General features: G+C 45.0%; 1 protein-coding gene across 1 annotated transcript in view; it reads right to left on the reverse strand.

Moving 5' to 3' along the window:
• Fryl (FRY like transcription coactivator) overlaps nt 1-24,589 on the reverse strand; it is a 165,479-nt gene that overhangs the window by 9,024 nt on the left and 131,866 nt on the right. The window contains exons 47-57 of the mRNA XM_032916330.1: nt 23,132-23,272; nt 20,965-21,162; nt 20,377-20,538; nt 20,191-20,265; nt 19,724-19,900; nt 16,061-16,264; nt 13,704-13,868; nt 7,659-7,906; nt 5,117-5,324; nt 3,754-3,903; nt 2,929-3,027 (exon numbers count right to left, since the gene is read on the reverse strand). Of these exons, the coding sequence (XP_032772221.1) occupies nt 2,929-3,027; nt 3,754-3,903; nt 5,117-5,324; nt 7,659-7,906; nt 13,704-13,868; nt 16,061-16,264; nt 19,724-19,900; nt 20,191-20,265; nt 20,377-20,538; nt 20,965-21,162; nt 23,132-23,272 (1,827 nt within the window). The remainder of the gene's footprint in view (nt 1-2,928; nt 3,028-3,753; nt 3,904-5,116; nt 5,325-7,658; nt 7,907-13,703; nt 13,869-16,060; nt 16,265-19,723; nt 19,901-20,190; nt 20,266-20,376; nt 20,539-20,964; nt 21,163-23,131; nt 23,273-24,589) is intronic.

A 24,589-nucleotide genomic window follows, 5' to 3' on the forward strand; every position in this document is an offset into this window, starting at 1 on the left:
AAGGGGAAATAGGGCCTTAGCTTGTCAAACCATGTTGCCTCGGTGGTGAATGTCAACTGAGTTCTAGGTAGGAAACATGGCGTGTGTATGCACACTGCAGGGTGGCTGTGTCCTCAAGATACTTCGTTTACAGAAAATAGTGGACCAGATATGAGTGGTAAAGTCAGGGGTCAGCGGCCCATGCTGAAGAAAAGTTGTGCAATTATAAGCCATTTTTATGTCCACATGGATTTTAGAATTAAATTTCAGAATTTCCATTAGTATGCTGTTTGATTTTCAAGTACATTAGTTGTATAGATGGTATCTTTACAAAGTTAGGTTTTCTGACACACAAAAAGTGAAACATGGTTTGCTCCTCCACATGGTCTTCTCTCATGGTAATGTCTGAGAGTTGTGAAGGGCTAGCATATCAGTAGCTAGCTTTATCTCTGTGCATTTGAAATTGCTGCCTCATTAAAAGTAGTTATCCATTGCTGTAAAATCAAGCACTCTAAAATGTAATCACTTAAAGTAAGAGGAGAAAAAAAATTCCTATGTCTATAAGCAATATCAGATAAATGCATGTGCTGTTTCCAGTTTGACAAGGATCAACCTCCAGTTAGCTCATAGTTGAACCAGGGCCCCAAAGTTCCAAGCATGCCTTACTCCTGACTTGTGGCTCTTGGCTGGGATGTCTCTCTTTTCCTTTATCTGACCAGTCATCCTGTAGTAGGGACCAGAGTTTCCCAAAGCTCGAAGCAGACTTCTAAAAGGCTTCTTAAGGGCTCGCCTTGGGATTTGCAGTGTCTTGTGAATTCCAGTAGAGTTACAAGGCCATTCTGGACTGCACTGTGGGTGGTGCTGAGTTGTGTTGGAAAGGAATGTAGACCGGGGAGGCCTTATTCACTGGGCCATTGTGGCGATGGCATCTAGGATAGGCAGTGACTTCTGAAGACCCAGGAGGCAGCAGCAAAGTGGGGGTAGAATGAGCTTGTATTTCATCAAAGCAAAAGTTGGTCATCAAAAGATGTTTCAGTGGTAAAAATGATAGCAATGGGAAAAGGTAGCTCCAATCCATACACCAATAAAGAGCATGCATCAGGGGTCGGTGGGTACATGCACTTGCCACCAAGTCTGATGGCCTGAGTCGGAGCTCTCGGACCCACTTGCTGGAAAGAAAGAACAGACTCCCACAAGGTACCCTATGGCTACCACATGTATGCCTTGGTGTGGCCCTTCCTTGTTCACAAATGATAAGTAAAGCATATATTAAAATAAAGACCTCTTATGAATAACTGAGAAAAACAGCTCATGTGCAGGACTCACAAGCTAACCCCATGAAGGATCTATGTTCAGATATGAGTGATGAGGAAGACTGATGACCAATGGATGAAGCGATGGAGGATTCGCCTGCGCGTAACGACAGACACTTCTTCAGTAAAACTGCTTGGTAGACTCCAAGTCATACAGATTCTAGACCGAGCAATTCCATTCCCAGAAGCTCTTCGGCAGATAGACTTGAGCTGATCACGCCCGATAATTCACTGGGCCAAGAACTCCTTTCTTAATCTCTTTGTTCTTTTAGACCACATATGAGCTCACATTCCAATGATCAGGAGAGACAGCCTTGGTGCAGGTATTTTCTTTCCCAAAAGACCCTCAAACCTCGAATTCAGACTCCAGGTCCTTGTCCCAGTCCTGCTGGAACTTCCTTCCCTTCAGAATTCATGCATAGTACTTGGTTTATGATGGCTTTGCTCTTGAGGCTGAGAAGCCTCTTTTGTCCCTGGTGCTTTTATTAATACTTATGTGGCAGGGACTTTGCTATTCCGAATGAATTCCCCTTATCAAAAAAGCCGGGGACCAGAGCATTTCAGGTTTTGGTACACAGGAGTTGCTTCTTTGTTTTTTTTTTTTTTTTTTTTTTCTTTTTTTCGGAGCTGGGACCTGAACCCAGGGCCTTGCGCTGCTTCTTTATTTTTAATGAAACCAAAGTCTAGCACAGGAGTGTGTGTGTGTGTGTGTGTGTGTGTATTATTCGCATGGCCTGCAGGTAATGTCGTACAACTTATAATTGTTTATAAAACAAAGTCTCTATATAAACTGAGCCACCAGGAAGCAAAGTGTGCCACTGTATTAGCCACTTGGGGGACAGTCTGGTTGGTTAGCCGTCACCTTATTATTGGGGGACAGTCTGGTTGTTTAGCCATCAGTACCACAGTCTTAGTTTAAGCTTCTGATAAACCATTTTCTCACATAATGTTTTGACCCATCACATGACACCTCTGTCATGTTGGTACTGAAAGTTTCAGGTTTTGAAGCATTCTGGATTTCAGATCTTTGGGTCAGGGACACTGACCTGGTATTTACATGTTCAGTCTGTGCTGCATATTTTAGCTAGAATATTTTAGAATAGAAAGACCAGGTTTTACACTCAAGATTTTCAGAGGTCTTTAAATGTGGTTATATTTAATACTAATTAGTGAAAGTTTCATCTGTTTTAGGAAAAAAATGCCTAGAGATTGTCTGGGAGAAAGGTTTCTCCCTCCTCCTTTTTCTGCATTTGCCAACGGAAGCCAGGCCAGTGTTTACCTGGCTGACTAGAATTGTGGGGCCATTTCCTAGCTGGCAACAATTATACTATGCTCCATGCTTGTTGCCTTCCTCGCCTCCAATGCCAAGGTGAGTTTTATCAGAGGCGCCAGATGCCCTGTGCCACAGCCCTGTGACCACAGCTCTGTGACCCGCATTTCCAAACACTGCTTACTACTTACCCCTCCTGCCGTGCTGACCCCAGCTACAGTCTCCCGCTGTGCTCTTAGGCAGGAATTCTCCGGACAGAGAAGAGCTGTCCCAGGACCTCCCATAAGGCTAGTGAGAGTTCCTTGACTGGGGCAATCTGCATCCAAGTCATAAAGCAAATGATTTCTCTGTGTGGAGAGGACTGACCTGCTCAGCTGCTTCTCTCTTGGTGGTGTAAGTATCCAGATGTTCCTGCAGCTCCAAGACGCCAAACTTGAGTGTTTCCAGCAAACCGCACGCCATCAGCTGGGAAGGCAGACACAGGTCATGAGCACCCACTGGTCGTTGGATACCCTCTGCTCCATCAGACCAGTGAACACCTCAGAGGTACCATCCCTCAAACTTCCAAACATGTAGCTGTCTAGCCTCTGAGTGCTTGCCGCAGCAAGCCAGGGGAGACCAAAGGGATCTGGGTCTCTTGTCTAGAAAAGAACATACATCTCCAGACTATGACACTTGAGGTTTCTCATCCTGAATGCTGTTATCTATAGAACCAGCAAAGTTGTATACAGTGTTTCATGTATCAGAATGTCTGTCTGTCTGTCTGTCTACCGACCTACCTACCTACCTAACTTATCTATCTGAGGCAGTCTTACTACATGGTTCTGGCTGGCCTAGAGTTACTATATATACCATAGTGTCTTTGCACTCAGAGATCTGCCTGCCTCTGCCTTCTGAAAACTACGATTAAAAGTATGTTCCACCATATCTGGCTGGGATGACATTTTGCTACATATGTAGATCAGGGTTAAAATACGAACCCTTCACAATTCGAAATGGAAAACTGCTTCTACAAAAGACTAATAAGCGAACAACATCATCCCAGTGTAGTCCTACTTGTTTTGAAATAGGTTTTCGCTGTAGAGAGGTGGCTGGCTTGGAACGCATACACCCTGGGCTGGCCTCCCACTCTCCATCCTCAGCCTTCAGAGTACTGGTATTTCCAGTTGCGCGCCATCATGCCCGCCTTACCGTTTCGGCATCCACGAAGACAGTGGGGCATTCAGAACATGTCATCATTACTTCCAATGAGCTTTTAAACTTAGTACCAATGCGCTGTAGACTCTTGCCAAGAAAGCCCACGGCTTCGTTAGTTATCTCTCCAAACTTCCTTTGAATTGTCTATGAGGAAAGCATGAGAAAAATTTAGTATCACACACACACACACACACACACACACACACACACACACACACACGTCTTTCCCCTCTTTTATGTAAAGATGTGTTACAACTGAGATTATTGTAATGATTCACAGAATTCTATTAGCAGATCTACTAGGTCTCTACGTATTTCTTTAGGAGATATGCCAACAAATACCTATTATGGTCGGATACAATGGCACACCTCTGTGCTCCCAGCTACTTGGGAGAGTCGGGGCAGGGGGGTGGGAGGGACTGGGCTCAGGAGTTCTAGTCCAGTGTGCTATGACTGTCAGCATGAACAGTGACTCCCAGGAGTGGGAGACCACCAGGTTGCCTGAGGAGAGGTGAACCAGTTGGGAGGAAGGAATAGCTAATGTGTATCTGCATAGATGCGTGTGGTATTTATTGCTAGAGGATATTAAGATTGAGGGGACAAAAACAAAACAAACAAACACATGCACAAACGCATGGGGACTGCCACTGTCACTGTCGAGGAAGGAATATAACTAGAAAGCCAAGGGAAGTGCAGTGAGTGCCGAAGGTTAAGTCGAAACTTACACCACTGAGTGCAGACGACTGCCTAGGAACAAAACTGGAAATTGGAGTGCTTGGGGAAACTTAGCATAGTGGGGAAGGAAGATGGTGGACTGTTAGGCGCTCTCCTTCCCCACACAGTGCTCAAAATGGTACCCACATGCCATGGTGCTGTCTGAGAATGTTCATTGGAAAGTGTCTAGGATAGTGTGAGGCACAGGGTGGACATTTAAAAAATGACAGTGCTTATTACTACTGTTACCTCATGGACAAAAGTGACCTTCCTTACTGAGTTCCCACAGTGACAAAAATGTCATTTAGCACCTCTTTATAAACACTGTAATGGCTGGTGGCGGGCAGGTGCAATGGCAGGTTCATTTCGCTGGTACCCAGGATGGTACCCTGACTTACTATAGAAAATCGGCCAGCAGGTTTGCAACTTTGTAGCATTTTCACTGTGGGTTTTCACATCTGTCCCAGTGAGTGACTGACATACCAGGAGTACCGCCAGTCAAGTTGCAAATTAAGGAAATGTCACATTCATAGAAACTGCTTGTTAAAGGAAATCCCTAGGAACAGTAAAGCCAGACAGGTAGAGAAGCCTAACTTTACCAGACTATTGCAATGTGAGTTCAGAAGCCTTAACCTCCACTGACCTGGAACAGTCTTGAAAACACATGGAAAGTGAACACCGCACAGGACCCGTCTGTGTCCGACAGCGTCTGATTGACGTGACAGCGCCACGCTTCTTCCTCGTCCTCGTAAGCCATTGGCTGAAAAGCTGCTATTATGGCAGACAGAAAGGGCGTCGGGAGAGGCGAGGTCTGCACCTCTGGGAAACCGTCTTGTTCATCTTCCTCCTGACTGTGGACACAAACCCATAGCGATCCTCAGGCTCTCCCCAGAAACCCATAGCGATCCTCAGGCTCTCCCCAGAGAACAGACTCTTTACATGGCTCAACGGAAGCCATCCTTACCCACAGACACACACCGACTTTGAGCAGCAGTTCTCAACCTGTGGGTCAGAACCCCTCTGGAGGTCGCATACAGACATTTACAGCACGATTCATAATAGTAACAAAATTACAGTTATGAAGTATCAACAACATAATTTTATGGGTGGGGCCGCTACAACATGAGGAACTGTATTAGAGGGTCACAGCATCAGGAAGGTTGAGAACCACTCATTTAGAGAATGCAGCCTAAACTCCCTAGGATAGTACAGGTAAATTCATGTTCTTCCTATTTTAAAACTCTTTAATTTCGAGCGACTGTCTTAGCCCAAGTCTATAGTATGCTATTACTGGAGTAACGCCAGTCACATCTACAAAGAATATGGATTAGGGCTGGGCACGGTGGCCTGAACTTTTTCTCCCAGCATTTGGGCAGCAGAGGCAAGTGGTTCTCTGTGAGTTCAAAGCCCGCCTGGTCTTCATAGGCTAGGGATATGCAGAGTTCCTGCCTCAAACCAAATATACAACCAACTAACATGAATTAGAATGTGTTCATATTATGACCTACTTTGGATCCCTTTATAAAATTTTGTTAATTTAGTTTTATAGAAACTTCAAAGCTTATTTTGCTTGTTCGCATGGTGTGTGTGTGTGTGTGTGTGTGTGTGTGTGTGTGTGTGTGTATCCATGCATGCGAATTCACGTGTACTCACAGGCCCAGAGCCCATGTTACCAGCCATGCATATACTCAGCTATTTCAGAAGCACCTGAAGTGCCTAACAGTAAAACAGACAAGGGAGTGGACAGAAGGGGTGGCTATTTTGTCTCAGGAGTTTATCATTCCTACACCAAGACAGTCAAAGCATAGGACTGGAGTCATGGAAAAAAGACCAGTTCTAAGTTGTTGAGTCTGAATGTAACATGAATGGTTCACGTTACAAGATGGCTACCCTATACCTAAGACTCAAGGAACACTGAGGGAGGGAGAGAGGGTGGGAAGGTTTGAAGAGCCAGCTGACTGGGATACTCATTGCTGGAGACTGTCTTCTAGACTCCATAGGGAAACTGCTCTTATGAAACTTCAAACCCATGTCTGCCTAAGACCCCTCCTATCAACACCATCATAGACACGCTAAAGTCGTAGCAAAGTGGCTCACTTCAGTCCTTCTCTACAGCTGAAGAGGTGTTGAGTGTCTACACAGGTCTAGCATGCTGCACATGTGTTTTAAATATTTCATACACGAGCCCTGTATTTACATGATTTCTATCCCACTCTTCCTCCTCCAACTGCTTGTTCTCTTCCGAATCCCTCTTGGCTCCATGCCCTCTTCACTATGGGTACACTCGTGCGCGCACACACACACACACACACACACACACACACACACACACACACACGCAGCGCTGAGATCCATGTATGCTGCTCTTAATCTGTATGTGTTTAGGGCTCTGCATTTGTGACCATAAATCCTGTAGGGCTCAGCTCTGGAGACAGTGCTACTCCCTCCCTCTTTCTCTTTCCCTCTCTCTTCCCACTCCTCCTAACTCTTTCTCTCTAACCACCGACTGTCTGTAGTTCTTCATCTATGGGCAGGGCCTTGTGAAATTTTCCCTATCACGCCAGCTTGTCTACTGGTAGCGTCATTGTGTGGGGTTTTAGGCAGCCAAGCTGTTGAGAAATAGCACATATTAGACAGTGTCATACTTCAGATCATGGAACTGTTTCATTTGCAAACTTACTAAGAGCCACCAGGATTCCCTTTAAGAACTTATACAATAATCACTCAACTTAATCCACAAGTGAAGAAAAGTTTTGTTTGAGAATTCTTCACATTCCGGTTTGACATTTGGAATGTGCAGAACGTAAACATCTGAAGGAATCAACGTATTATCCTCCAGCACCAAGAAGTGATCTCTCGGGCTTCCTATGGCAATCTAACTGAACATCTGACCTCTGACAGATCAGTATGGTAGCCCAGAAATACATTCTGCTATTGATTTTAACACTTGGCCATCTGGTGTTCTACCCAAATAGGCGTGTGGTGTGCGTCTAACATGGTGTGCTAGGAATGGATTGTATTTTATTTTATATGGACACTAACAGAAACAAACAAAACGAAGACAGTAAGAGTATAGACTAAATACCAATACACCAGAGTGCATAAACTGGAATGGGGGAGGGGCACGTTGGAAAGGGGCGGGGATAAAGCTGGAGACTCATTACTCTATGTGTGACTATGCTCACCTCGACAACCCAGAGAAATCAGCCTCTTCCTCCTCACACCGTTCATCCAACTCTTTTAAAGCCAAGGTGACGTCCTCTTCACAGATGGACTCGGGATAGCTCTCAGGGGCCAGAGGCTCTGGCATGTCAGTTTCTTCTAAATCAAGAATTCCCCGACAGACTAGCGGGTCCTGTTGGTCTTGAATAAGGTATGGCCCTTCATCTTCAAAGGCTGTAACATGTTCCTCCTTTAATACTGAACTTGTATCCTGTGAAATAATCATTAGCTTTAGCAGACTCCAACAACAGCAAAAGCTTTTATCAGTGCAATAAAGGGCGACTGCCAGCATCCAGGGCTCCAATTGTCTGGTCAGTTTGTGAATGTGAGTTTATGCAATTGTCTTTTTAAATGGTCCTAAAAAATGCTTTGCTTTTCCCATTTGTTTTCAGCTGGTATAGAAGAACCCAAGGGCTAATGCGTATGAGCAAACAGACGATTACTGACCCCAGCCCTACAATTTTAAAAATTACAATATACAGTCAACTGCTACATAAAACCACCAAATACTTTTTGCCTTGTTTTCCTTCTCCCTCTTATCTACAGGACTTGGGTACTAACTGGGATCTAAGTCCTTTGCTAACATACCTTCTCTTATATACATTACATTTCTCTACAAGAAAAGTTGGCATTATTATTACTAGAAAGTCTCTCGTATTTGAACTACCCAGCCTCCCTGTCATTTTATCAGAACAGTCGATTCTGGCGATAGGTAGCAAGATGGTTCAAGAGTGAATCCACTGATCCTATGGGGCTGAGCCGCCCACGAGCATTCACTTTCCTGGTATCTGTGATGTGGAGAGCTGGCTTCAGGTACTGAGACGGACAACAGAGATCTTTGTGGTTTTGAAACTCAGTAAAGTCTCACAGCTAAGACAGACTTCTCAAAAGATTATGAAACTTTAAGTTCTTAGCTTCTGAAATCAAATTATAAGCTCATTTATCAAACAAGAATGGCTGCACATCCATAAGTCTTAGCGAATGAGTAATAATGACAATACAGTGGTTAAGTGGTCTCCTTTCCTACCCACTGTTGACATAATGGCTGTCAACATGACGACATGTGGACATAATGTGCTGTGACTGCCAAAGCAGAGAAACCCAATGGATGCTGCTTAAATAAATGAACTGCCACAGTTTAAAAAAAAAAGAAAGAGAAAAAGAAAGAAAGACATGTCCAAAGTCACGTTCAATCCTAATGGTGTCAACACTCACCTCTAATTTGCATGCATCTGATCAGTTTGAGTTTAAACTGATAGTGGCACTGGTTTAAAAGCCAAGACAACCTTTTTTTTTTTTTTTTTTTTCTGGTGAGAGACCTACATTACTTAATATTTGCAGTAGTTTTTAATATTTCTTTTATGGTTTAAAAATGGAATTTTTCCTACAAAACGTGAAAGGCAAGTGAAAGTTAGAACCCTTGGATTAGCTTTGGTTCACCCTTCCGTAGAACTCGCCCGTGAAAAGAATTTTGAGCACACCCGAGACAGATGCTCTGCTCCAAGTTAAATCACGAGTCTGCAATCTTGTAATGGGCTTAGGCTAACACGCTAATGGCCAACGTCAGATACTGGCGTACGGAATGCAAATGGTGGACAGCATCAGCCACAGGCAAATGTCTGCTGGTACCCAACCAAAGGGAAGGACATGGCTGTCTGGGGCAACTGAGACCACTCTTAGAAGGAGACAGCTGATGGTGGGTTTAGAGAGAGGTGGCTAGGGATGGTATCCTGAGGAGAGACAGCAGACCTCAAAGGCTGAGGAGTGTGAGAGACGTGGATCTGCATGTGGGGAGCAGTGACCTTTGACCTCACAGAGCAGGACTTAAGTCATCCCAGTGGATTATATTTAATTCAGCTGCAGGTTCCATCTGGAGATTGGTTTTAAAGACTTAGCTAGTGAAGAAACAGCACTAGTAATCTGGAAATATTATTTAACACTGCTAGCAATGTCCTTACATCTACAATTGTACTGACAGCACTTGTTTTTCTCCCCACATCAGTTTGAGCCGTTACAAACCCAAGCATGGCAGCATGAAGCCCCCTCTTCCCCCTTCATTAGTGTACATCTATATCTGACTATCACTTGCTACTAAATTATAATTTCTAAGTGATGTTTTATTGGAAATTATTATTCGGTATACAGCTCCCCTAGATTTCATTGAGTAGTACACTGTGTTAGTGAATGAATTCCATTGTTTATATAATAGATTATGAGACTCAAATTTCCTTGAATTCCACATCACACAGTGACAAACACGTGTTTTGTTACTTTTAAAGGTTCATTTTCTATATGCAAAGTTTTCCGTGGCCCATGACTGAAGGCTTCTTTAAGGAAATCAAGTAGAGTTTGTGTTTGGAAGTCATCAGAGAGGGAGTCTTTCTTTCCTAAAGATTGCTTTTATTACTTTTATGAATGTGTGGTTGTCTGCACATGGGTATGGCTAGAGGCACTAGATCTCCTGGAGCTGAAGTCACTGATGGTTGGCGACTGTCAGCCTTGATTGTTAGGGCTGGACTTGGGTCCTCTAGAAGAGCAGCAGGCACTCCTAACTGCTGAGCCCTCTCTCTAGTCCTCTAGTGCTTTGGTTTTCTGTCACAGAGTAGCTACATTTCTGTCATGATGTGCCTCCTGTGGGGGTATGGATGGGAATGGCCTCCATAGGCTCATTCATTTGAATCTTTGGTTCCCAGCTGGGAGACTGTTTAGGAAGGATCAGGAGGCGTGGCCTTGTTGGAGGTGTGTCACTGTGAGTGGGCTTGGAGGTTTCAAAGTCCAGGCATTCCAATTCCAGAGCTCTGTTGCATCTGTTTTCTCTCCCCCTCCCTCTTCCTCTTCCTTTCTCTCTGCCTGGAACTTTCAGGTGGGATGTAAGCTCATAGCTACTGCTCACACACCGTACTGCCTGATGCCATGCTCTCCAACATGGTGTTAATGCACTGAACTTTAATCAAGTTCCTAATGCTTGATTTTATACATTGTCTTGGTCATGGTGTCTCTTCAAAGCAGCAGAACAGTAATTAAGACACCTGTTTGCCTTCCCAATATTAGCATATATTTTTTTTTTTGGTTCTTTTTTTTCGGAGCTGGGGACCGAACCCAGGGCCTTGCGCTTCCTAGGCAAGTGCTCTACCACTGAGCTAAATCCCCAACCCCAATATTAGCATATTTTAAGGGAAATCGTCAGATAAATAATTCATAAGCCATTTCATCTATAAAAATTAACTAAATAGGGGGCTGGAGAGATGGCTCAGTGGTTAAGAGCACTGACTGCTCACAACCATGTATAATAGAATCTGACTCCCAAGTCTTATGTGTCTGAAGATTGGGCACTCATATATATAAAATAAATAAATCTTTTAAAAAATTAACTAAATACTTGCAGAAATGACTTCAAAACTAATTTTGATTTTAATATCTCGGTGCTTTCCTATGTTTCTTTATTGAAGGGCAATTCTGGATCATTGGAGACACAGGGAAAAACAAATCCTGCCAGCCCAGCTAACAGACACAATGCTGTCACTCTTAATGAAATGATACTGTTCTAGAATAACTCTCCTCATCCTTCAGTGGACAGTGAGAACGGCCCTTCATAAAAAGGAAAGAGGAATGACACACTGAAGAGCTCTTTCTTTGGTAGAAATGACACCCCAGGGACTTTCTGGCCCTTAGGCAGGCAGGAAGTCCATTAGACCGTTACAGAGTGTGGGATGAAGCTAGGCTCATGACTATAATTCTAGCACTTGGGAGGTTGAGGCAGGAGGATTATTGTGAGTTCCAGACCTAGTTTACACAGTGAGACTCCATCACACCAAGCCTAAATCAAACCTCAACTGGAAACAAAACAGCCAAGAAACAGACAAATACCCTGCATAGGTTCATAGGTTACCCTGAGGCCTCACCTCACAAGCTACCTTTCTTGTCACTCACATCCACATCACTGTTACATTTCTGGAGAAGATTTAATACCATGACTGCTTTCTCACATCTTGAACATCTGTTTTTACTTGCTTGCTGTCTGTTAGTTGTGAGGATTAAGCTACATGTCACCAGCTGCCTGCTGTATAAGCCCTGATCCTAGAACAGTGTGTAGGACAAGACGGGCTCAGCAGTGCAGGCTGAGCTAGGTAACGTGGCGGCTCAGGATGTCGTTCTAGCCCTTAGGGGCTGAAGCATGAGAACTGCCATGAACTCAACAACAACAGGGGCCGCAGAGTAGGACTCTGCCTGACAAAAGAAGAATGAGTGAGTGAGTGAGTGAGTGAATGAATGAATGAATGAATGAATGCATGCTTGCCTCTGCAGCCTCTTCACTGAGGGCACAAACACACTGCTTGTCTTGACGTAAGGTATTACTATGCTCAGGGTCCATGCAGGGCTTACTCCCCATGGAGGGGCTACTGGAAGGTGGGGGGGTCTACGTCACTGGGGGTGTGCCCTTGAAGGGACTGTGGGACCCCTCTCTCCTCCTTGCCCTCACTGTTTCATTTTGGACACGGTCGATTGAACTGCTTGGTATTTACTTCTGCCATGAGAGCTGTCACAGGCCAATCTTTCAGGGCTGAAAGCATCAGGCTGTGACCTACAGGAAGCCTTTCCTCCTTTTCAGCTGACTCTCCTCAGTGCTCATCAGCAGAGCCATCTCGTGAAGGACCATCCACAGGGCTTCCTGCTCTCCGATGAAGTCTAAGTCTTGAGAGTGGTATTCCTGACCACACATGTCTGACCCTCTTCAATTCTCTTCTTCTTCTTCTGCCCATTTTATTCCCTGGGACACTCAACTCCCTGCAATCCGCTGAGCGGATCATGTTGGTTTACGTCTTCCGCATGCTACCCCTTCACCTGGAACCTGTCCTTTATCCCTGTCACCACCAGAAGCAAGCAGTTTACTACTCTCTGAATTTCCACAAATCCTTCAACATGTTACTGAGTTCCTGTACTGAAATGTGTGTATCTCTGTCTGTCTGTCTGTCTATCTTTTTTGCAAAGCCTGTCTGTCTGTCTGTCTATCTATCTATCAATATATATTTTTGCAAAGCCTTTTCAGTCTTCCTTAGTGCAGACGGTAAAACCCATCATCCTAGTGAAATCACAAACACTGGAGTCAGCTGCCTGCTTCCCTGCCCTGGTAGACTTTCAAAGACAGGCAGACCGGGGAGCAAAGATGCCTCCATTTCAAAATGTATCTGCTCACTATTAAGGGGGGGCAGACACGCCCAGTTCTCGGCCCAGTAAGAACATGACACTTTGCCTTACAAAAGCAATACCCGTCAAATAACCTTGTCGGGGGGGTTTAGTGACTACATTAATTTCATTAAGAAAAAAAAAAAAAGTAGCATTTTCTATTACTTACCGACCGAGCAAAAAGCACGTTTCACATGTTTACAGCAATAATTACATTTTAAAAAGGTATCTATAATCATCTTTTAAAATAAGAAACACTAAGACAACTAATACTTACTTAGTTTTGGTCAGTCATTAGCTTGGAATCTGGCCTTTCTTCTCACAGGCCTTTCCAAAAACCATAATACTAGTGGTTCCAAAGTCTTTTGGTTCATCGAACCAGCTGCTAGCACAGCTAGCCTGAGGTCCTAACCCGGTCATAGCACCAATCACAGAAAACCCATACAAAGCAAAAGGAAAGGGGAGGGACACAGAAGCAGTCCTTCAGAGTCGCAGCGCCCCAGGCGATGCCTGCTGTCCCCAGAGAAGCGCTGGCGTGGTAGCCAAGCCACGCTCTGCAACGCAAAATGCTCATTGACATACTTATGACATTATTTTTAACCTGCAGGCTGTTTCCAACACATCAATTTTAAGAAAGAAAGAAAACCATATACACAAACACGAACAGCCCAATAGGGTCTCATTTAAAACAACCCAACAGGTTAGAAATACTGAAAACAAATCGAATCGTCAGCAGCACGGCAGCTGAGAACTCTTCGGGCAGAGGAGCGAGGGGTGTGGCGGGGAACCTAGATTGGCCATGCAGCAGCCCCATGTCTCCCCACCTCAGGCAGCTGGCAGCTAGCATTATCTAGACAGGCCTCCAGGCTGGGGGTCTCGTCTCGGATCTGCAGCACGTCTTCCGTGGTGTTGCTGCTGGCAGAGTCCTGAGACTGGAGCAGGTCCTGGTGGTCGGGCATCAGGTCGTCCGGCACACAGTCACTGTTGAGCTGTCGGGGAAGATTCGGTCATTAGTAGCGACAGTCGCCAGCAGTAGCGTGCGTCACCAAGTATTTTTTGGGTTTAGTTACAAGGACCCGCTGAGGTTTCCTAGTCTGCCCTGCCCCCATCTAGTGTGTAGCAGAATGGAGGCGGCTGATCCCTCAGCGTGACGGAGCACTCGACCACAAAGGTGAGACGCTGCTAACTAAGCAAAGAAAGAACGGACGGCTACCTACAGCTATGCTAGCCTTGAGCCACAATTTGTATTTTTTTCAACGTGTTTGCCTTTTTTCCCCCCCTCCTGGGGCGGGTTGGGGGGTGGATTCTCACGTATTAAGGCCTCAAACTCCCTGTAGCCAATCCAATGTTCCTTATACTTTTGATCCTTCTGCCCCTATCTTCTGGGCAAGGTGCCACTACGTCCAGTGTAGGTGGTGACTGAGGACAAACCCAGCGTCTCGAGTGAGCTGGGATTGAGCCGAGGACTCTGTGTATGCCAGGCATGTGCTCTGCTGGTGGGCTCCAGCAGAGCCAGGTCTGAGGGTTTCTGACCATGGGAACTCAGGGCGGGCAGGCACGCAGGAGTGCACCCTCAGTAACGTAAGCAAAAACCGACTGCCGTGTCAGTAAGATGGAAAGCCAAGGAGAAACTGTAAAGCTGTTTATGGTAGAGCCCATGGCAAAGCAACGAGAACTTGGTTAGTATCCAAAATAGGAAATACCAGCTTTTGACTTAGAATACAGAGGCAAATGCTAACTTTTTCTATGCAAAGCAATTTCGGCAATTTTCCCCTAAATTCGCACCACTGAGATGGGCCCTGCCCTTGTCGGTAAGCAGTCAACAGACATTATAAGGCACTTGTGTGTGTCAGGTGGCTTATCGCCAGCAGGGCACCACGGTTAGGGTCTACTTTTAATGAATGGCGACATGACTTCCCAGAGTTACAAAGTGGGTAAAGCCAGCCTCTGAATTTATAATCACGGGTTGTATAATCTGAGCTACAATCAGAGAGAGGCAAGGCCAGTCCAGGCTTGTAGCATATGGTTCATATCCATGGGTGCTGAGTCAGTCTCTGTGGCCAGGAAACTTACCATCCCTTCAAACTAGTTCCATGGGACAAACCTTGGCAAAGAACATGGGCCTAGACAGAGCCTGTTTCCACTCTACTTACTAGCTGTGTGTTACTCTCCAGATCTGCATTAAGCCTGCTTGCCTTGCAGTCAGGTGAGAATTATGGAGACTAGTAAAATACCTTGGGGACCCAGCAGTCGTTTCACACATAAAGGGAGGTGGCACTGGGAAGACTTATTTATGTTGATAACAAGATGTCAAAATAGCGGCGGAGACAGGGAGCTGATGACAGACAGACGGCTGGCACCTTGCTTAAAGCCCGCCCCATGGGATATTGCTGTAAGGGCTTGACCCTCAGACGTTGTAGGGTGAGGGGTCTCTGCTAAAGGGAGACAGGCTGTAAGAAGAGCTGGGTAACCCTCGTCGACACTAGGAATGCTTCTGAACTGTACACGCCAAGGTGCCGTTCGCTGCGCTGCTGTCTCCAAATTTCAACTTTATTCTACCTACAAATTCAGGCTTCTGCACAGCCCACACTTTCCTGGATTGGTAGGTGAGCCTGGAAGACTTGTTTGTGTGTACTTCACATAACTGACTTTCACCCCTAACCCAAAGGTTATCTCTACTATTTAATAGTTATGTGTAGAGGCTGGAGAGATGGCTCACAGGTTAAGAGCACTGGCTATTCCTCCACAGGACATGGGTTCAATTCCCAGCACCTACATACATGGCGGATAACCTCTTAATCTTGAAGAGGACCAATGTTGTGCTCAATCTTACACACTATACTGAAAAGTGTGACTTACACACCAGGAAAGAAAAGCAGTTGTGTACCAAGAGATACAAGTGCCCTAGCTGATACTGAAAATGTGTGACATTTGAGAGGAACCCCAAAAAGGGGTCCAAGGATCTATTTGGCTCTAGGCTAACTGTTATGGGCACTCAGGTCAATTTCCTAAGTTCGGTTTTCATCATGAGTACCAGGGCACTGCCTTGATGGGTGCATTTTTCACACAATGAAGTGACCATCAGAAGGCCCGCAGATGACTTTAAAAACAAAACAAAACAAAACTGGAAGCTAAGAGTTAGTTGAAGCCCCTCCACTTGGTGGAAAGGTGAGGTTAATACCATCTGTGTGCGTGACAGGATCTGGCTTGCCGTGAGGGCGGCTTCTTCCTCCGAGGACTCGTCTGTATCCTCCTGGTTCGTCAAGGTCAGGCTGGGGGTGCTGCTGGAACAGGGGCACTCCTGGAGGGATGGCGTGTCTCCTTTGTCAATACTGTCCAGCGAGCGCCGGCGGACTCCCCAGTTGAAATTGTCCATGCTCTCTCCCTAGAAAAGCAAGACACGGTTTCTAAGAACTCAGCCACAGGCTTATCGATGCTTCAGAGACACCCGGAAACATACACCGAGATGAAAGAAAGTTACTGAATGCATTATGAAAAGCAGAGATTCAATCAGCCCGTCTGTTTCTTTCAACGTTAAACCCATCATCAATGTTCATATTTATAGAGATTAAAAATCATTTGGTTCTTTTTACTAAGTCATTTTCTTGATAGTCCATCTTGCAACCACTGGGGGACCAATTAGATCTACACTCTAGGTCATCTCTACTCTAACACACAGGCACAGATGAGACCACACAGAGGACAGATACTGGCAACAGAGACACAAACCGCACGACACCAGGCTACAACTTACCTGCAGCTCCTGGTTAGCAAAAAGGAAAACACACAGAGTTAGAAAGAACGAAGACGCACATTCAAATATATGCTACACTTTTTGGGAGAACGACTCTGATTTCTCAAACCCAGAGGTGGAGAGAGGTCCAGATTGAGCTTTTGCGGGAAGGCAACTGTGATCTGAACTGGGAATTGCTGGAGACAGACAGGTAGAACAACGCATCCATGGTACACTTCGGCGACACGGAATTTACGAAAACTTCAAAATTTACACAGCCGATACTTGGAACACTGCAATAACTGACTAAAGTACCCACATTCAACTGACGACAGTACAGGGGGCGGGGCTTACAGTTACACTCGTCTGCAGAACAGCTGAGGTCAATGCAGCGGTCGTTTATCAATATGACTTAAAATCAAGATCACAGCTATCAAAACGCTACCGTTGTCAACTTCGGAAGAGGCCACAAGGGAGGGGACACATTTCAGATTTATGCTATGTTTGTGCTGAGCCATGATTTGAAGAACATAAGTCTTAACAGTTTGAAGCCCTGCTATGACAAATTATACTAAGCTGGCAAAATGTGATTAATTTATGTCCTTTACATGGAAGGGATTGTCTGAAAAGAGGTTTCTAAAAAAGATTTCCCCCCTAAACATAGGAATTAATTCTTTTTACACGTGGGATTTTAGACAGAAGACGGCTGTGCGACTGAAAGCCAAACAGTTCAGGCTGGAGGCACTGTCCCCTGGACCCTTGGATTCATCCTGGCTGCTCTCTAGGTGTTTTAGATGCTCTAGGGTTCTGCAAGGTTAGGGTTTGAAAAGTAAGTATGACCATGTCGCATAGCACATTAATGGCACTAGGCCTTAGGATGTGTTTGGTGAATGAATGAATGAATACTGCAGGCTTTCAAAGCCAGGGAATCTTTTAGGAATTTTGTTTCTTTTAGCCATCCAATCCAAGTATTTCCTACTGTTGTTGTTGTTATTATTATTATTATTATCATCATTACTTTGTTTTAGCCTTGACTGAATGTAAAAAGTCTGTATCCTTGGCTTGCTTAGTTCTGGGCTTCAGGTGAGTCCCCTCCCACTCCCCCTAGATCCCTGTGACTTGAACAACAGGACTGCAGATACTTCAGTGTTCTAAGGAGCTGCTGGAGTCTTTCCTGCTGACATTTCAGAGGCCTGGGTGAACTCAAACACATCCCCAGAGCTCTTTACAGGAAAAAGGCAAACAAAAAAATAATAACCCTAACCGTTAGAAAAATGTCAAGAGCCTTTTTAGAAGCCCGAATTCTGAACAAGAGAAAAAAAAAGTAACTGCAGAAGGATTTAGAAGCGGCTCACAAATATAGGTTGGGGCAAAGGGTCTCAAGCCAGCCCGTTTCCCTCCTGGCTGTGACAGCCTGCCCCCTGTCGCTTCCTTCATGTGAACACACTTTTAAAAGGTTTTTAAAACGTGCCCTTTTAGAAGATAAAAATATAAAAGGGAAATGGGAAATATACAGAGGAAAACACAGGTGGGAAACTTTCCTTTTAAAGGTGGCTTAAGTCTATTGGCATGTGTGCGGTTCCCAGGTTCTGGGCTCATGTCTTTGAAGCTGCAGGGCAGGGTGAAGCACAGGAAGGGACCAACTCCCTAGCCTGTCTCCCCTTAACAGCTAACGTATGCCACAGTGCTGCTGGGGCCACACGAGCCACCGGAGTTGACGCATCAGAACAGGAACATGGCCCAGAGTATTTGACGCATTTTCCTTACTGTTTATTAATATGTATTTGTAACAATTTTAGGGTGTCCATATTTTGCATCTATTATAATCTTTTCAGGTCTAAGGGACAGTGGGAACTGACTTGAGCTACAGGAATGGGATGCTAATAATCTTAGGCAACATTTTTTACCATGGTGGATGCTTCTAAAACCAGCGGATGCTTCAACCTGAGTCAATGGATGGGCTATGAAGGGCTAAGAGCCCCTGGAAAAGCAACTTCTCTCCTCTGCTGAGAGCATCCCTGGAACTGCTCTTCACTTGTCTGAAACATTGCTATGTGGGCACATGAAGTCACAGAGCAGTGATGGTCACTGGGCTGCTGCTCGAGACCAGGTTGGCCTGGAGTGAAGGGGAGGGCCTGGGAATCCTAAGGGATGGCCTCACAGAGTCAGGCAGAATGCACAGCTCTGCCCTGGGACTAGCTGAGCTGGTGGCTGACAAATCTGCTCTTTGCACTTGGATTTCCACTTAGAAAATAGAAAAGCCTTAAACCAGGCGACAGATCAGTGGTTCTCACCCTTCCTTACGCTGCAACTCTTTAATTCAGTTCCTCAGATGTGTTGACACTCGACCATAAAATTATTTCTGTTGCTACTTTATAGCTGTTAATTTTGCTACTGTTATGGATTGTGATGTAAATATTTTAGAGTTAGAGGTTTGTCAAAGGAGTCATGATCCGTAGGTTGAGAACCACTGGCCTAGGTGGACATATCTAGGCAGAATCAGTTTGTAAGTGGAAGCCCTTTGGATGTCAGAAGAAAAGGTTCTTGGGGAAGCTGAAGAAAAGGTGGTAGGTCCTGCCAGGGGATGACCTCAGGCACCTGCCAGAGGCAGAGTTCTAGAGAGCCAAGGTTGTCATAGGTCACTTGAGTGACCAATACAACTATGTTTGAGCTGGGCATGGTGGCTCACAGCTGTCATCTACACTTGGGAGGCTGAGGCAGGAGAATTGGCGTGAGGTTCAGGCCAGGGGTGAGGAGACTTTGTCTCAAAACAAAAATCAAGGAAATTATGTTTGGTCAAAATATATATATATATATATATATCTCCATCCTATTAATTCCTATACATATATATGTATATATTTCCTATTAATTTGTTTAGCTCATGCTAAATAAACATTTGAATCTATGAATATACTAAAATGACTATATTGAATTTGTTTCTTTTTTTTTTACTGAATGGATTCTTATTTAGGTTCCGTCTGCTACTAATTGTGGCGATCTATTTATTTACCTTCCTTGATTTTACACTAGTCTCCATAGGAGGATGGCATGGTCAGAGGCTGGCTCACTGTGACCGTCTATACGCATCGAGAAAGCCCATGTTCTTACCTCTGCATCTTCCAACTCGACGTCCAAGAAGTCGAAGTCCTTGAAGACGCCAAACTGCTGTTCGCTGCTGCTGTCTTCGACGGCTACTTCTTCTTCCTGAATTATGTCCTCGGTGGTGGAAATCAAGCTGGTCTGTTGGTCCCCAACTTCCAAATCCTCATTTGAAGAAAATATAACCTGAAACCCCCAAAGAGAAAACAAGACAGTTTGCCTGCCATCTTTGTCAGTCTGCATCTGAGGCACCAGCCCCTCCAGAATCTTGTCGGCCTCACCCTTCTATCAATGCCGAATTTCCATTTAGTCTTCATGCCTAACTTTGTTCACCATCTGACCAGCGTGGCTGCCAGCTTTGGTGACAGACAGGACATCTCTTTACTTCCAGTTAATACCGGGACTTACTCAGAAGAGGCAAGCACTAAGACACAGTGACTTCGGCACCCTTCCCCTGCGTGCTCCTGAATACTCACAGACGGGTTCTTGGGGAGCCCAGACTCGGGGCCACAGAGGGAAAGCACGCTCATCAGCTTCTCTCTAGTTCTCCGCTAACAGGAAGGAAATTCCAGTGTTAGTACCGGGGAAAGTAAGACAGCTCCAGGGTGCTTGAGTGACCACAAAATCCATTCTTCTATCCCGGGCCGACGCTTGCTACGCACCTGTGATAACTGAGGCCTTTTCCAGCTCACGGGTACCAGGGCGTTGGATGTTGAGCCAGAGGAGGTGGAGGATGTGCTCCTGGTGACCGCAATCACCTTTGCCTTCCCGTTCCTTCCCGCCGCACTGTGCTGGCCTCCATACTTGTTCCCAATGATGGGTGTCTACACAGAAACAAATGGCAGCATTGACTCAAGCTTCCACAGCAGAGGAACTTACAGGTGTTAGGTGTTAACATGACGTTTCTATAAATAACCAAGAAAGCTGGCTGAGCAAGCCATGAGGGCCCGTCAGTCAGCAGTGTCCCTCCATGGCCTCTGCATCACTCCTGCCTCCAGGTTCTGGTCCTACCTTCCCTGCATGATAGACTACAACCTGTAAGAGGAAATCAACCCTCTCCTCCCCAAGCTGACGTTGGTAATCGTATTTTATGACAGCCATACAGACCCTAACCAAGGCACCCCAGACTGTAACATCTGCTCCCCCAGGGGTACTTATTTTATAACACTCAACTTAGACGGTACCTCCTTTCTGAAACACACCCCTGGGAGTGCACTCTTTATTCTACTTCCTCAGAGCCGGCCACTTACCTCAGAGATGTCAAAGTGAAAATCTAAGGTCTTGCCAGGCAGCTCCTTCGAAACGTTATTGAAAATTTTAGCGAAGGAGATTTCGGGAGAACCTACGTCTACCCCGTAGGCCTTGGGGATGTCATTGGGGACAACAAGACTTGCAGAGCGGGACACCACCAGCTTCAGGATGTTGAGGGCTTCCTTCCAGTACGGGCTCTGGATTTGGAAAGAATCAACGCAAGCGTTACAAGTGTGCATGGAGAAGAAAAACCCCGGCATACACCCTGGACTGTGAGAACAGCGCTGCTGTCATATGTCTATAAAATGACTGATTTTTCCTTCAAGATCTTTTAACAGAAGGTTGTCTGAGTTATAAAACAGGAAAATTTGAGTCATTATTGGTAGTGCTAGATTATCACACACAATAGACTGAAGGATGCTCCCCCACTCCCCCCACTCAGGGAGTACTTTATAAATCATTACTTTGGAAAGTCTTCTGCAAAGACCCGGCTGTTAAGACAAGGAATCACATGCATTTGAACTTTCAAGGTGAAGTTTTGACTTCAAAGCTAAATCTTAAATAGATGGTAAAAAGCTTTTAAGTATATACATTTTAGATGTATTTTAAAATACTAAAACACTCTGACTTTTTAAAAAGTTTTTATTATTTCATTACACGTACATGGATACTTTGCCTGCACATGTCTCTACAGCACATTTGTGTGGTGTCCACGGAAGCCAAGAGAGGGTGTGTTGGATCCCTGGAGCTGGAGTTACAGACTGTTGTGAGCTGCTGTGTGGGTGCTGGGAATCAGCCTGGGCTCCTAAGTACAAGCACCAAGCGCTCTGAGCTGGTGAGCCGTCTCTTAGTCCCTGAACTTGGTTTCTTCGCTGGGCCCCACACATGGCGTGATGATCTCAAGCACTGCTGGCCTCCAGAGGAAGCGTTTCTTAGTTTTATCTATCCCTCCAACATAATTCAGGAATAATTGGCATGACAGATGTATATGTGCAGAAGAATCAATGTCTAGCAAGGAATTTATAATTCTTTTCTTTTCCTTTTATGCATTTAGGTATTTTTAGCCCACATGTATGGCTCTGCAACTCATGTGAGCCGCGTCTGAGGAGGCTGAAGGAAGGCATCCGGTCCCCTAGGACTGGGGCCATGGATGGTCCTGAGCTGCCACGTGGGTGCTGAGACTCAAACCTGGGACTTCTGGAAGAACAGCCAGGGCTCATAAACACTGAGCTATTTCTCCAGCCCTTCCTGTCTATTAAAAATATATATTAAAACGAATTCGTGGGAAATGTTTTTTTAAAAACACTTCTGCCATCGAGCCACATCTCTAACGATTCAAAAGCATTTTCATACAATTTGATTAATTTCAGACTGGGGCTAGGCTACGAAACTGTTGATCTCAGTTTTTAAAATTTAAAATTTTAAAATTCTATGGCAGTGAATGCGTATGTTGGTGGGGCATAAGTGCAAAATGGTCATCTGTGAAGGTTCTCAGAATCTGCTCTTCGGATTCTTTGTTTCATTACTAATATACCATCTGTCTGTCTGTCTGTCTGTCTGTCTCTCTGTCTGTCTCTCTGTGTGTGAATGTGCACACGCATGCAGATGCTCAGAGTGCAGACTAAGGAGCTAGACCTGCTGATCTGGACTGACAGCAGTTGTGAGCTGCCCTGGGGTGTGTGCTTGCGTTTGCTGCAAGAGCAGGACACACTCTAAATCGCTGAGCCCTGTATCTGTCCGCCTCTCTTGATATTTATACAAGAGCACTTTTACTCATCACCGTTCCCATTTAAGCAAAGTTTGGCTTTCCGCTTTCTAAACATCTGGCACTTCCTGACATACAAGCGCCAACTTTACAGTAAGACCTTTAAAGGACCCTTCTGTTTCTGAAAGGTTTTTTAATCTAATATATAGCACCTCACTCACACAGAGAGTCACACAAAGAAAGCTCTAAGTCCCAGCCTTGATTTCTAGAGACAGTAACCGCTGCCGTTTGCATACTCTCTCTGTAGCTGCTGCAGAAATGTCACTTAATCTAACCAAGGCCCCACAGCCACGCGATCGTCCAGATGGTGCTTCTGGGCCACTTACATTGTGAACGTTTTCTGTGCAGGCAGATGCCATGAATTATTCGAGTCAGACGACGGGAGTCTTGGGGTCACTCACCTGGACATATTTGCCAATGGTCTTCGTGATCTCCAGATTGAACTGCTTGGCTGGGGCTGCGGACAAGTCAACGTGGCTCAACAGACTGTAGATGATCTGCAGCAAGGACTGCTGCATGCTGGCCAGCCCCTTTTCTAACAGCTGAAAGCAACATCAGAATGCAGGCTTTAGTCAGGCTGAACACAACCTTGGCAACACACGATGCCGAAAAACATAGAGGTTTAATCTGTCGGTTTGCTTAAATGATCAGAGATCAGGAAACATAACAACATTACTTTTGCTTTTGTTTCTCATGTCAATAACAGTCTTCAACAGTACATATATAAATAATTATTATTTATTTTAGGTTAAAGAAAGAACAACTGCTCTACCGTCACCAAAGAATGATGGGCCAGCATTCACAAAGCTACGTAGCTAACTGATCTTACACAAGATTTAATCCTGTAAAACTGAATGAGTAACTGCCACCTGGACCCTTGATGGCCAGTCCACACCTCTGACCATCAGAAAGAAACATGCCTTTCAGTTAAAGCAAACAAACAACAACAAGAAGCTAAGAAAACCTCCAAAAAGATTCTATTTTTTCTTGAGTTTTCCTTCCTTCCTGCTTGGCATTCAGTGTGTAGCCCAGGCTAGCCCCCAAACCTCTGGCCCCAGTTTCTTGATGGTTATGATTAGGTATGAGGCCAGGTTCTAAGTATGAATTTTGAAGAAATAAAAATTGTACCTGTTCTCCAGGATAAATGCCCCCAAAACACACTTTTCTTTTCTTTTTTATAAAAGAAAGGTTTCCATTAATTACTGTGCTGGCTAGTTTTTATGTCAGTTTGACACAGGCTAGAGTAATTTAGGAAGAGAGAACATCAGTAGAGAAAATGCCCCCACCAGACTGGTGTGTAGAAAAACCTGTGGGACAGTTTCTTTTTTTTTTAATTTAGAGATTGATGTGAGAGGGCCCAGCTCATGGTGGCTGGCAATACCCTTGGGTAGATGGTCCTGGGGTCTATAAGAAAGCAGGCTGAGCGAGAGTATGCAGCACCCCTCTGTGGCCTCTGTAGTAGCTCCCGCTCCAGGTTCCCGCCCTGTTTGAGCTTCTACCCTGACTTACTCAATTATGGACTGTGATACGCTATGGAATCGTAAGCTAAAGTAAACCTTCCCAAAGTTGCTTTTGGCCAAGGAGTTTTATTTATTACAGCAGTAGAAGTCCTAACGAAGACATTTACTTCCATATCAACTAAGGCAATGGAGAGACTGAAGATGGGAGAAAAATCAGCCAACTTAAAAAGTTCTTTTGTGGGGTTGGGGATTTAGCTCAGTGGTAGAGCGCTTGCCTAGCAAGCGCAAGGCCCTGGGTTCGGTCCTCAGCTCTGAAAAAAAAAAAAAAAAGTTCTTTTGTACTTGAAAAGAACCATTTGTATCTCTCTCGATGCGCTCTCTACTCTCTGAATCTCTCTA

Source organism: Rattus rattus, chromosome 11, assembly GCF_011064425.1.
Source record: "Rattus rattus isolate New Zealand chromosome 11, Rrattus_CSIRO_v1, whole genome shotgun sequence".
In the NCBI taxonomy this organism is placed as follows: domain Eukaryota; kingdom Metazoa; phylum Chordata; class Mammalia; order Rodentia; family Muridae; genus Rattus; species Rattus rattus.